Genomic DNA, 13,966 nt, shown 5'->3' with positions numbered 1-13,966 from the left:
GATTTGAATTTCTGTATCAGTATCTTCATGGCTTAATTTACTTTATTGATATTGCCTTTTCTAAAATGGTTGTAATAAAACTCTTTATTTCCCATTGATCAAGAACTTGGTTCTCGAGTGGACCATTCACTATTTTTGATTTTGTTCTGCTCTTTGTTGGGCACAATGCTGTGAAGGAGGTGTCTCCTAATGCTAGATAAAGGGTGCTGGAGCTGAGTCACCAGACAAAAGTTTTGGATTATCAAGATACTGGGGTTCAGTACATTATTTTGTTTCGGATGACCACATCTGCATACACATGGAAAATCCCATTACTCTTCCTGTATCAGCTATGTATATCCAGACAAGCAAGATTCCCAGCATGTGTGCATTGTGTTTAATATAACCAAATCCACCAACTTCACGACAAATGTCATTACTTTCTCATCAGATGTGCTGGAAATTCATTTTTTTAAGCTCAATGGGAGATGGTAGCATTTTGGAGGTAATATTGACTTAACAATATAGTAGACAATCACCATGCTGTGTTATTTTAAGTGCCTTTGGATAGGGTTAATTCCTGAAGGTCAGTAATAGTTCAAAGATCATGATCACTGTATCACTCCTTCCAGCACGAAAGCCTTTCTAGTGGATATAGCATAATTAGGAGTGTGTGTGCAAAAATGTGTTTCTCATCCTATTTAATCTATTAACAACATCTATGTTTAGGCACAAGTGAATCCTGCACACAACAACCAAACTTATTCAGAAGTTCGGTTGCATCATGTTTGCACCACACTACCTAGTGCAAGCACGACGCAACCCAAAAATGAGATTTATGAAGTCACGCAAGGCCACTTTGCGTGGCCCTGAGTGACCCCATAAATCTGGAAAAACACAACACAGCGCAAAATTCTGCATTGCGTTACTCTGCCCTGGGAGCGGGGGGAGGGCGTTCTGTGAGTGTTGAGTGGGTTTTCTCATGGTTTTTTATGCATCCCAGATTTACCAGAACTGGTAAACCTGGAAATGTGCCCAAAAGACATGCCTTCCCAGGAGAGGCATAACAATGAGAAAAAGCTTTATTTCTCCTCATTACTTCCTCTTTCTATGTGTGCCTGCATTCTGCATTGGAAGATACATATGTCTCTCAGGATCAGGATGGTTTATGTGCAGGCAGGTGCCCCTTCCTGCACAAAAACAACCCTGCATGCAACACAGCCATCCTTGCACCATGGTACACGGATTCCTTCGTTAGTGCTAAGCAGCCAAAACGGCACCAGCACAGGAACAAGAACAGGAATGTGGCATATTCTTTTAAATATGGCACACTCCTGCCCTTTTACAGTCACACAGCACAGCACGGTGACTTGCTGCGCTGCATTACTTATTCGTAAACATGCCCCTTTGCCTGCACCAAATGGAAAGCACATACAGCCTCTCCCTCTGCCACTTGTGAGATCCTGCTATGGGGAAAGCAGGAGCTGGAGGGCTTCAGCAATAGGAGTTTAGCTCACTTGCATCTGATGTCCCGGGCAGGGTCTACAAAAGCTATGGCGAGTGGATCAAATACAACCCTTTCAGCACTTGACTTGCAATGGTAGTGATGGTGAACAGTCACAAGCCTCTCAGGGAGGTTAATGTGTGGATTCAACAAACTCAGCACTCAACAAACATCCAGAAGCATAATAACTGGATTGTCGCAGTCCACTCAGGCACACTTCAGGCAAGTACCAAGGGCTGTGACTAGCAGCAGCAGGTTTTCTCAAAGCATTTGCTCGGGCACACTTCAGGTAGTGCTGCAGATCCTCCACTCCAATGAGGATGATGGCCCAAAGGAACACAAAACATTCTATCAGGAGTCCCTGGTGGACAGACCCTAAGCTCTGGGATCAAACACTCTTGTCCACCCTGGTAGTTAAACCCTCTCGCAGGGTTGGCTATCTCATTCCCTCTTCCAGGCATGCCACGACAGGGAGACAGCTCTTTCTTCAGATTCGATGTCGCCTCACCTTTGGAAAGCTGGCTGTTAGACAAACACCCTCTCCTTACTCAGAGAGAACCTGGCACTAGAACAATAAGCTCCTACTTCTATACAGGTATAGAAAACAGCATCAAGATTTACCAATAGGCTAATGATACACAGGTTTACTTAAAAGTCACCTCTGCTTCAGAAATCCAACACATCAACAGTACCTGCACATCATCAAGACCTAGATGTCCAGTGCCTACCTAAGGTTCAAACCAACGAAGACAGAATTCCTTATATTTGCCACATACAACAAACGAGAAACAGTCCAAGCCTTGCTTAATGACATGAACCTTGATAGCTTCTAACTCCAACTTTCACTAAATGCCAAGTCAATGGATTTACCTTAGCCACCAACCTCTCCCTTAAAGAACATATTGTCAAAAATCAAGCATGGCCTGGTACCGAAGGGCTCATTTCACTTTAACTGCATTAGTGTTTGGGGGGCATATCTCAGCACCCTGAGCACTGATTTTCTTGGGAAAAGAATCATTGGAAAGGGGAGACTTTCCAATGGTATTTCTACCCAATGGATCCCTGTTTGAGGGTCATCACAGAAGAGCAATCCCCAAGCAGGTATCCCCTCTGTAGACATCAGAGAACTGGGGAAGAAGCCCCTTAGACAAGGGCTTGTGCTCCTCCCTACCCTCCAAAAATGTAAGTCTTTTTGCCCTGGATGAGAGTGATTACCTACAATTTACCCCATGATGGGGGGCAGAAAGTTCACTAGACACCAGGGAACAGACTAAAAGATGACAGAAAAAAAATATAAAGGCAGTGCTGGCCATTCCCCCATCCCAGCAAATTTGAAAATAGTCTTTCTGCCTCGCCCAGAGGGTAGGTAGAGTCAATAACCCCCAATCAGTCCCCCAGGGCTAGGGGTGGGGGCAGAAAGCCTTATAGACATTAGCGAATAGTTATAAAAAAAATAGAGGTGTTGGGCATGGCCATACTTCCACACCAAAATGGGCTCAATAGTATTTCTGCCCTCGGGGTGGGGGGTGTTGGGGGTGATTACCACTGATCTGACCCCGCACCTGCAAAACATTATTTGCCCTCAGCACCCTCCTGCACAGTGTCAGCATCAGTGGCATGTCCTGCAGTTTCAGGGAAGATTGCCATGGCCCATGAACAATGCTGCAGTACCACCTAGGGCCATTTGTGATTACAAAACCAGCACAGAACAAAGCGGCAGAAAGAACTGACACTGAATGTGCCCCAGGCCAGCATTAGTGGGTGAGACCTTTGCCACACACCCCCTGTTGTCTGTATGTTGGTTTGGAGGGGGGAGAGATTTTTACCCCCCAGCAGAGAACTCCAAGAAGCTTAAAGCTGCCACTGCCAAGAAAAGGCAGCAGCCCAGGAGAAGAAAAGCTGTAGAGCAGCCGGGATCACTGAACCATAAAGCTGCAGTGTCTAGGAGGAGCTGCACAGCCTGCAGTGTCAGCAAGGTTGTCCCGGCACACAGAGGGACCAAGAAACTGTGCACAAAGGCTGGTAACCTCTGCAAGTGCAGCCAGAGAGCAGTTTCCTAGAGATGGATCAATGTGCACTGGCCAGGGAGCAGAAGCCACATATGGACAAGGAAAGTCCCCCCTGAGAGAAGATCACTGCACACCATCTAGTGGTGATCGACCACCACCACAAGCCAGGAGAACGGGCAAGCAAAGAGCCAGCAGAGGGCACCTATGAAGAAGGACCAAGGGTGTGAAGTCAGAGATGTGCAGAAGGCTGCACCTGCAGGAGACCAGGAGAGAGAGGGACCTCTCTGAAAAGGAAGATGCAATGCTGAGCGGAAGAGGTTGTGCCATCCGGCCGCCCCAGCACTGAATGGCCACCATTGGCCCATCATTGAGAGTGTAACATAAAGTGACTGACCCTGAGAGCATGCCCGAACCGAGGTAGGATGAAGTGCTGCGATGGCGTAGCCTCGAGGTGCACGCACTATGCCCTCAAGCGAGAAAGAGGAGCAGAAAGAAGATGACCCTCGATCAAAGCATTGGAGCACCAAGAAGATCCCTGAGGGAAGGACCGGACCTGCAAAAGGCCCGTGAAAAGAGGAGAGTCAAGTTCTAGTGACAGGACAGGCCTGTGACAGGTCCACAGCAAAGAAAAGACACAGTCCTAAGAATCAAACAGGACCACCGAGATGTCCATGTGTATCAACATGCAACACTTTGCATGATGCCACATTACAAAGGAGTTGAAGAAGAGAAGAGATTGGCATGATTTTACAGCGTGTACAACAACGAACACAGGTGTGCAAGAGAAAAGGCAGAATAGTGATAAGACTGAGGACTTGAGCCAATATAGGAATGGGCATCCATCAACACAAGCCGGCCTCCAGGGTGCAGAGATATCACTGGAGACAGCTCCACAGGAGGATCAACTTTAAGTCACCAGCCAGTGCGAACAGCGTCAAGGCACCACACTTCACAGTGCAGCTGTCCAGCCACCTGTTACCTCTTGCTTGACATAGATGGCATCCCTGCTAGTAACTTCACATGCCGAAGAAGAACTGAAAGAGGCTACAAAGTCCCTCCAGTCATCCTTACTCCAAGGGAGACATCACCACCTGTAGCCCAAGTTGTTAGATGGTAGATGTCTTGATCACCAGAGCGGAGCCATATGCCAGCAAAACAATTGAGTTTAACAAGCATCCCTGGTGCCATGGAAGGCCGGCCATCCAGAAACCCTCTGTGATCCCCCATGAACCTGAGACCTGCAGAAGAGAGAAGACTCGACAATTGGACCATCCACCCTTGGGATTGCATGAGGCTTGGTCCACATTGAACCATGTAAATAGCCTCCAACACTGTGAGACCAGGCCGGTCCGAACAACATCGCTGAGGTGTACTAAAGAGTCATGGACATGTGGTCAAGAGATCCAGTATTGCCCAGCGGCCCGTCGGTAGAGACTCAGTGGTGCTGTGTTTTGTTTGTTTGTTCTTCCCCACAGGTTGGACTTGTTGATCTATTTTTCAATATAGTGGGGGAAAGATGTAGGGGCAGATTTACTAGAAAGTGACAAACTGCAGCTGTGCAACTGCAGCTATGCGCCATCGCAGGCACCCTTGCACCATGGTGCAAGGATGCCTGCGTCGTGGGGAGATTGTTTTTGCTCAGGAAGGGTTCCCTTCCTGCACAAAAACAATCTGGAAAATGCAGTTTTTCAACTTCAATGTGTGCTGCATTAGAACAAATAGAAGTTGAAAAATGTCATTTTTTCAATGATTGTTTATGTGCAGGAAGGGAACCCTTCCTGAACAAAACAATCATTAGAGGTGATTTCCTCTCTCTATGTGTTCTGCAGAATGTAGCATGCATAAAAAGAGGAAAAGAAAACGAGAAGAAATGAATACATTTCTCCTCGTTGTGCCTCCCTACGTAGCATTCACACGCATTTCTAGATTTACGATTCCTCGTAAATCTGGAAATGTGTTTGGTTCCATGGGTGTGGCGTGGGAACACCCACAGCAACACCCATGGATCACTTCTTTCACGCAAAGCGCTGCGGGCAAAGGGGTCATATTTACAAGGACAGTAAAAGTCACACAGACAGTTAGATGCACCACTGGTACAACACAAAAAGTGACGCACCTGTGGCGCAAGGGGCTTGTAAATCTACCCCGTAGTGTCCTGCTGACCACGTTCTAGTGTTCCAGGAATGCACTTTACACACACTCTACACCCTCCCATCACAGGCGCCACTTTCAGGTGACTCTGCTAATAAAACAGTCCAGGCGCACATGCCCTGAGCTAGTTACCAGTAACTATACTACTGTGTTTGTGTCCTTTATTTCCAAGTATATGGGCCTAGAGCCCACTACTTTACACTTGTGTTGCTCGCTTGCTGTAAACTGCAATTTCCCACCTACATTTCCCCGTATTTTTGTTGAACTAGAAATGTATAGATAGGCAAAACTGAAAACCGAAGATGATGGATACACTTATGTGGTTTAAAACTTTTTATAAAGTGCTTTGGTCCTGGTTTGGGGCTGGTTTAGTGTGAAGGAGGCTGGCCAAATTGCCAATGTGACCTTGTAGATCCGCTGCAGCGTTACTCACATGTCGACTCCCTAATCTACTGGGCGGATGTGATTGGGACCAATCACGGAGGGCTCGCTCCCTTTAAATGCTAACATGTAATACTCAGAGTATGGTTTTGAATCAAACAGGGAGTCAGGTGAAAACCTGCACTCCTATTGTCTGCTTAGATCCATTGAAAAAGACACGCTGGCTGCAGAGGAAAGAGCCTTGCCCTTTATATGGAGCATCTGAGCAATGTTTAGAGGATGAAAGGGATATAACCCTGCGGCGGTTTCAAGATAATGCCGCGCTGCTCGACGCGTTCTGGAGTCTGCTAGTGGGCGTGTGCAAGTGACTCTGTGTGTCTGTGCAAGGCAGTGGCCTCACAACTGATGGCCCCCTGAAGAATATGGAGGGGTCCCTGAATATCCCATGTCTGACATTGGCCGTGAGCTGAATGGGCCCCTCCTGTGTGACGTCCCTGGTGCAAGCACATGTCTGTACTTTTGTCTGCAAATAGCTCTTAGGCTTAAAACAGACATAGTGATTGATCAGTATAGTGAAGGTATGTAGAGGGTAATAATATAACATTTCAAACCCTTTCGTTTCATCCACAGAGGGCTCCACCTTCAAAGGAAGGAAGGCAAAACATTTGGGCCAATTCCCACAGAGACATTAAACTACATTAATAATAAGGTGCATTGTTAGAATTGAATGCAACATAAATGCGCACCCTGTTTGGAGAGGGACAAACTACATATTTTTGAAAATGTGAATAAAAGTACAAGTCTGTAATTGCAGCCTGTTCAAAAAGTAATTACCATGTTACTTTGCTGAATAAGTACACAAATAATGCACCTTTAATGGCTTCTACCTATTTTTGTACAGGTTTCACCAAATATGTGCAAACACTGGGCTCATGATGTGCGGATGGGAGCAAAATTAGGATTTTTAGGCACTAATGTGGTGCTATTTCCTTATGCTAATACTGTGGTTTCTTACAGGGTTTGGCAATAACTCTGGCTCTGGTGATGAACTGGCAGTGTCTGGTCTCTATAAGATTTTCACAGAGAAACTGGTGGTCACTGACTGGGCACTAACATTTTTTGGGTCTGCAGTGAGTAGCAGCTCTGAAGTCTAGTATTTACGAAAATTATTGACTCTTAAGGTCAAGCCCTAATTAAAAATTATGTGTGTATTCATATAGCTTACACTGAGGCCAAAAATGTCTCATATGCACAATGTTCCTATTTTTTCAAGCACCTTTAATAATTAAAGGCCAGACCGGGCATCAGGAGATTGGAAGGGTGGGGGGCTGCTATTATTACTGGGGGTTGGTTTAGTTGCAGTGCAACAGTTATAAAAGCACTGGAGAGCTCCTTGTTAATCAAGCAGTTTTCAGGCAACAATAAATGTGTCATGATAGCTCTTGTGATTAATTTACCTGCTGGAGAGGGATGGAATTGTGTCTAGTGACAGTTTTAACTCGTTTAAGACAGTACAGAGGGTTAATGTGCCTGCTGCAAAGAACGTGTAGCATGCAGATCACAGAACAGTATTTTGTGTGCATAGCTCACTGGGTTACTGCTTTTGTTACAGAGATTCTTTTGTTATTGTGCAGTTCATAAATTGCGATCATAATCTAGCACATTGATCTATGAACTGCCATCAAAGAGATGCATGCAAAATGCATGGTATAGTTAACAAAGTTATGTTTTTCCCAAGCGTTAATTATCCTAATGCTGCTAAAATGTTTTTTTTTGCGTATAAATAAATTCTTATTAGTAAAGTCAATACTAACCACTGTGTTACATTGTGAATCCTGAGGTTGTGGTTCTCAAGATGAAGCACTCTAAAAACATGCCTACCAGTATGGATGACATGTGAATCCTACACCTTGTAGTCTCCTTTGTCTTATGTATCATGTTCTAAACATTGATTCACACAGATATGATTCATTGTCTCTCTATATGTGTGTGATGTAAAGTGCTCCAACACTCTTCACTGGTTTAAGAAGTGCTATAAAACAAATGAAATACATGTGACAGAGGGGCTATGGAGAGGCACTGTTAGATTTTGATAGTTATGGTATGGTTATGTTATGGTGACTTATAAAGCGCACGGCTGCCCCAGCGAAGGGGCGTCCCGGCGCTGAAAACAGAAAACTGCACAGCTTGTAGTAACATTGACATCTTATAGCGGAGGGAAGAGGAATGTTTTTGCAGCTTTACGGAAAAGCTGATAGGACTTTGGAAGCGCATTCTAGAGTTTCAAGAATAACACACGGAAGGAGCTCCCTCCAGCAATGACCCTCCTCACCCTAGGGACAGCCACAAGATTCTGTCCCATAGAGCAAAGTTGGCGGGAGGGGATGTAAAAAGTGTGTAAATTGGCCAGAATAGATGGAGATGAAAAATTAAGAATTTTAAAAGCAATGCAAAGGTCCTTGAACTCTAGGCGCTTGGCCACAGGCATCCAGTGGAGGCGGTGGATGGCATTAGAAGTAAGACACCTTCTCTGCAGGCAGAGTAGAGCTCGAGCCACTTCATTCTGAACCCTTTGTAGTCTGACAATCTCAGACTGGTTGACCCCCAGATAGAGAGAGCTGGCATAATCCAGACTTGACAAAATCAAGGCCTGGACGATAACCTGTCTAATTGGGGGTGCAAAAAAGCCCAGCAGAGGCTTAAGCCCCCACAATAGCCCAAAACAAGTCGCTGCCACCTTCTTGGTTTGGGCACGAAAGCAAAGGGCGGTATCAAACCAAACCCCTAGGTTTTTTACCACCTGCTTAGGGGCTGGTGCCGGCCCCAGCATGGCAGGCCACCAGTGTTCGCTCCACAGCTCCGAGTCTCTCCCCACCAGCAGCACCTCACACTTGCTGGGGTTGAACTGGAGACAGTTGGCAGTCATCCACTCCAAGAAGGGAATCATTGTAGAGGCTCAACAAAGATTTTTTTTATATTGGTGCACTGTAAGGTCATCACTTACTATGCATTAAAAACTAATACAATCTAATAGATATTGAAAACTGTGTTGTAGAATGCACCATTTGCCATTTTTCCCCAAATTTTCTTTGGAGGAGAATCCCCCAAACCTCTGTTGTAGTGGTTAGGCTTGCTGGACTCGCTTGTCATGCACAATACAGTGGCTGGTCTGACAGCACTTGCCACCCCCCCTCCCCAGCGCCTTGAAACCCTCACGGGTGAGTAGCACACTTAATGAAACCCTGATTGATTGAATGATTGATTGAAGTTGTCAGAGCTGCTTGTCGTTTTTGGAGGAGAGATCCCCTTGCAACTACAAAGTTATGTTTTAATCTTATCCATTTTTCATCAATGTTACTGTCTGTGCAAAATTGACTAGTGTTAGAAGGTCCTTCCATCGTGTTGTTATTACTGAGGGGATGTGCCCCGCTGAGCATACACTGCTATGCCCCTGCACCGTCTAGGCTGTGCACCAAAATAATTGCAATATTTTTTTCCAGTATTTTAGGAGAACAGATGAAGAATATCTCATTAGTGATTGAAACCATGATGTCCACGAATGGTAATATTATCACGATAATGGATAATGCAACATCAAGTATGGAGACCGTGGTGGCCCTGTTTACAAAGAACATTACCTCAGCATCAGAAGATGCAATCAGCTTTTTCCCCTTCTCAACTATTGCCTCTACTTCAGCAAAGACTAGCAGAGGACGTCCTCAGTCTATCAAGTGTGATGATGACAAAAACATTATCAGCCACATGAATACCTTATCAGTGGTGTTGTACAGTGTGGCATTCCTCCTGGGGGTGATAGGTAATGGCCTGGTCATCTGGGTTACTGGTTTCAAGATGAAAAAGTCTGTGAACAACATCTGGTTTCTGAATCTGGCCATTGCCGACTTCATCTTCACCTTCTTCCTCCCCCTCAGCATCGCCTACACTGCCATGGACTTCCATTGGCCCTTTGGAAAATTTCTGTGCAAAATGAATGCTGGTGTTAGCTTCCTCACTGTGTACGCAAGCGTCTTCTTCCTTACCATTATTAGCCTTGACCGCTGTTTTTCGGTGATACTTCCAGTGTGGTGCCAGAACCACAGAACCATCAGGCTGGCTTCCATCATTGCTCTGGTCACCTGGCTTATTGCCTTTGCCATCAGCTCACCAATCATTTACTTCCGTGACACCAGAATATCCAGACAGACAAACACCACAGCCTGCTTCCCAAACTATGGTAACCTACGTTCTTTGTTTGAGAAGAGGCAAAAGGACATAGGCATCACCAGGTTCATGTTTGGCTTTCTCATTCCCTTCATGGTCATTGTTATCTGTTATGGAATCATCTCCTGGCGGATAATAAGAAACCGGATGTCCAGCAAATCAAGAAAGCCCTTCTTGATAATGACTGCAGTAATTGTGTGTTTTTTTCTTTGTTGGCTGCCCTTCCACATCTTTGTCTTCCTAGATATAAGCATTCGCAAAGGTACCAATTGCACATTGGAAAGTGCGCTAAAAATCGGCATACCCATTGGTACAAATTTGGCATTCCTCAACAGTTGTATTAATCCCATTCTTTATGTCTTGCTCGGTCATGATGCCAGGAGCACGATCCGCAAGTCTTTCTTGGTAAAGTTAGAAAGTGCTTTCAAAGAAGATGCTTCACAGGACACCCGTTACTCTAGGAACCAGTCGAAGACTATGTCGGAAGTAGACCGGGTGTCCAGCAAAAAGTTTCCAATGCATCATGTGTCTGTGACAGAGCCTTTGAATTATTAACTGTTGAATTAATCTGAACTATGCAGTGGCACCAGTTGCACAGCTAAGGACCATGCATTGTCTCTACATGTGTATGTTGCTGTTCGTTTGAGATTGTAACTCCTTTTCCTGATTTCAATTGAGAAGTATTATGCATTGACAGTAATCTCACATTTTGACTTTCCCTAATGCTTGAATTAAATGTTATGGTATGTTGCTGATTTACAATCCAATAGTCAATGTAGTAAATCTTAGACCAACTAGTACTCTATTCAGGTTACTCCCATATCTGTGTGAATCTTCATCCTTTAAGTCGTCAATAGCTATGGAGCAACCATTTTATGGTTGCCTCTTCCAAACATTAATTCTATTTTCCCTTGAATCATCTAGCCATGTCTCATCTACTCGTGTAATCCTGTCTCTCAAAGAGATATAAAGTATGTATGACTTTACAATGCATGTGTTTACCACAAATATATATATATATATATATATATATATATTACCTACTGGCGATAGCCAGTAGGTAGTTATAGTTAGGACCACGTTTCCATAGGAAAACCTCAACATTCTATTTTGAATAACTTTGGCGCCGGTCGACGAATCCTCGCGAATTTCTCAAAATAGGTGGGGCGCTACGCTCCGCTCCTACCCTGAAAGTCTCGGGGGGATTCGTCAAGCGGGGGCTGAGATAAAAGGGGGGTCCCAAAATGCGTTTTTCCCATGCATTTTTCCATAGGACCTTTAGAACGAGCTACAGCCCGAATGGCTGAACAGAATTACTCAAAATTTGGCAGAGAGGTAGTCCCTAGGTCAAGGAAGTGCCTTTTGTAGGTTTGGTGTAAATCTGTTCAGTAGATTCTGAGAAAATAGCCTTTAAATCAATATATATATCTGAGCCAGCTTACGGTACGCTTACCGTACGCTTACGGTAAGCGTACGGTGGCGTGCGCGAGCGCGATTCTGATTGGCTCTTAGATCTTAGTAAACATTCGAATCGGCCGAAACCAGGAAGCGGCGGCCGCCATTTTGTCTCTCGCACTGAGAGAGATTTTTAAAATCGGAAGCCCAAAAACATGTAAAGGGGCTGTTTTGACAACTCCCTCCCACATAGTCATGTGGAGGGAGTCCCCAAACATCCCCCAAGTGCAAAAACGGTTTTATTTTTTTTTCGGCAATTTCGCGGGGTACGCTTACCGTACGCTTACGGTAAGCGTACGGTAAAAAAATAAAAATAAAAAAAACACTATCCACACTTACCCCACCCCCTGTGCTTTTGGTGGCCGAAGGCCACCAAATGTGCTGGGCTTATTACAATGGAAAAAAACACTATCCACACTTACCCCACCCCCTGTGCTTTTGGTGGCCGTAGGCCACCAAATGTACAGGGCTTATTATAAGGGAAAAAAACTTAGCATTTAAAAAACCGTACTAATTCACTGAAAAAACCATAGGTTTCACACACGTTATAGTTAGGAATTAGCATTTAAAAAACCTTGCAAATTCACTGAAAAAACCATAGGTTTCACACATGTTATAGTTAGTGGAAATTTTACTGATAAAAAACCAATGAAATTGCCCCGTTATAGTTAGCGCAGGCAACTATAACTCACGCGACCGCAATCCTCTGCTGATGACATATGTGTCTTTATGAAAAAAAAATATTTGTAATATATGTATAGCTAAAAATGTATGGAAGAAGACATGGGCAAATAAGTGTCTAAATACAGTATTAGCATCAGCAGAGGATTGCGGTCGCGTGAGTTATAGTTGCCTGCGCTAACTATAACGGGGCAATTTCATTGGTTTTTTATCAGTAAAATTTCCACTAACTATAACATGTGTGAAACCTATGGTTTTTTCAGTGAATATATATATATATATATATATATACTAGTTTCCATAGGAAATCTCAAAATTCTATTTTGAATAACTTTGGCGCCGGTTGACGAATCCTGGCGAAATTTTCAAAACTAATGGGGCGCTCCGCTCAGATCCTACCCTGAAAGTCTCGGGGTGATTCGTCAAGCAGGGGCCGAGAAAAAGGGGGGGTCCCAAAACGCGTTTTCCCCATGCATTTTTCCATAGGACCTTTAGACAAAGCTACAGACCGAACTGCTCAACAGAATTACGTTAAATTTGGCAGAGAGGTAGCCATAAGGTCAAGGAAGTGCCTTTTGCAGGTCTGGTGTAAATCTGTTCAGTATTTCCTGAGAAAATAGCATTTAAAAGCATATCAATATCTATACGCGCGCAGGGTGCGCACACTGTGTGCGCACCCTGCCGTGCGCAAGCGCAATTCTGATTGGTTGTTAGATGTCGGTAAACATTCGAATCGGTCGAAACCAGGAAGTGTCGGCCGCCATTTTGTCTCTCGCAGTCTGAGGGGGTGAAAAAAAAAGGTGGAGACCGTGACAAGGGGGCAGAGTGGACAGTTCCTGACCCCCTAGCCTTGGTCAGGGGGTCACAGAAGGACCCCCAAGGGAGAAAAAAACAATTTAAAAAAAAAATAATAATTGCGAGGTGTGCGCACCCTGCGTGCACGGCACGCACTGCGGACCGCGGGTGCAGGGTGCGGGGTGCGCGCAACTCGCGATTTAAAAAATAAATAAAAAATTCACGGTGCGCGCACGGTGAAAAACCTGGAAAAAAAAATATTAATAAATACATAACTTAGCATTTAAAAATCCGTACAAATTCACTGAAAAAACCATAGGTTTCACACATGTTATAGTTACGAATTAGCATTTAAAAAACCTTGCAAATTCACTTAAAAAACCATAGGTTTCACACATGTTATAGTTAGCTGGACATTTCACTCGTAAAAAACCAATGAAATTCCCCCGTTATAGTTACTGCAGGCAACTATAACTCATGTGACCGCAATCCTCTGCTGATGACGTCAGACATTACATCACTGCATTTAGTCACTTATTTACCCATGTCTTCTTCCATTAATCTTCAGCTATACATATATTACAAATATTTATTTTTCATAAAGACACATATGTCATCAGTGATGTAATATCTGACGTCATCAGCAGAGGATTGCGGTCGCGTGAGTTATAGTTGCCTGCAGTAACTATAACGGGGGAATTTCATTGGTTTTTAAGGAGTGAAATGTGCAGCTAACTATAACATGCGTGAAACCTATGGTTTTTTAAGTGAATATATATATATATACACA

The 13,966-nt window shown here is 44.3% G+C and overlaps 1 protein-coding gene across 3 annotated transcripts in view; it reads left to right on the top strand.

Annotated features, from left to right (window-relative positions):
- The window catches only part of LOC146808954 (chemerin-like receptor 1), a 130,492-nt gene extending 119,485 nt beyond the window's left edge, over window positions 1–11,007 (top strand). For all 3 annotated transcript variants that reach the window (XM_085615752.1, XM_085615751.1, XM_085615749.1), the window contains exon 2: window positions 9,525–11,007. In XM_085615752.1, the coding sequence (XP_085471878.1) occupies window positions 9,541–10,800 (1,260 nt within the window). In that variant the 5' untranslated portion in view covers window positions 9,525–9,540 and the 3' untranslated portion in view covers window positions 10,801–11,007. The remainder of the gene's footprint in view (window positions 1–9,524) is intronic.
- Window positions 11,008–13,966: the final 2,959 nt, after the last annotated feature.

Source organism: Triturus cristatus, chromosome 7 (assembly GCF_964204655.1).
Source record: "Triturus cristatus chromosome 7, aTriCri1.1, whole genome shotgun sequence".
Lineage (NCBI taxonomy): Eukaryota > Metazoa > Chordata > Amphibia > Caudata > Salamandridae > Triturus > Triturus cristatus.
The sequence above is the reverse complement of the archived record's forward strand: the minus strand, read 5'-3'. Positions and strand labels throughout refer to the sequence as shown.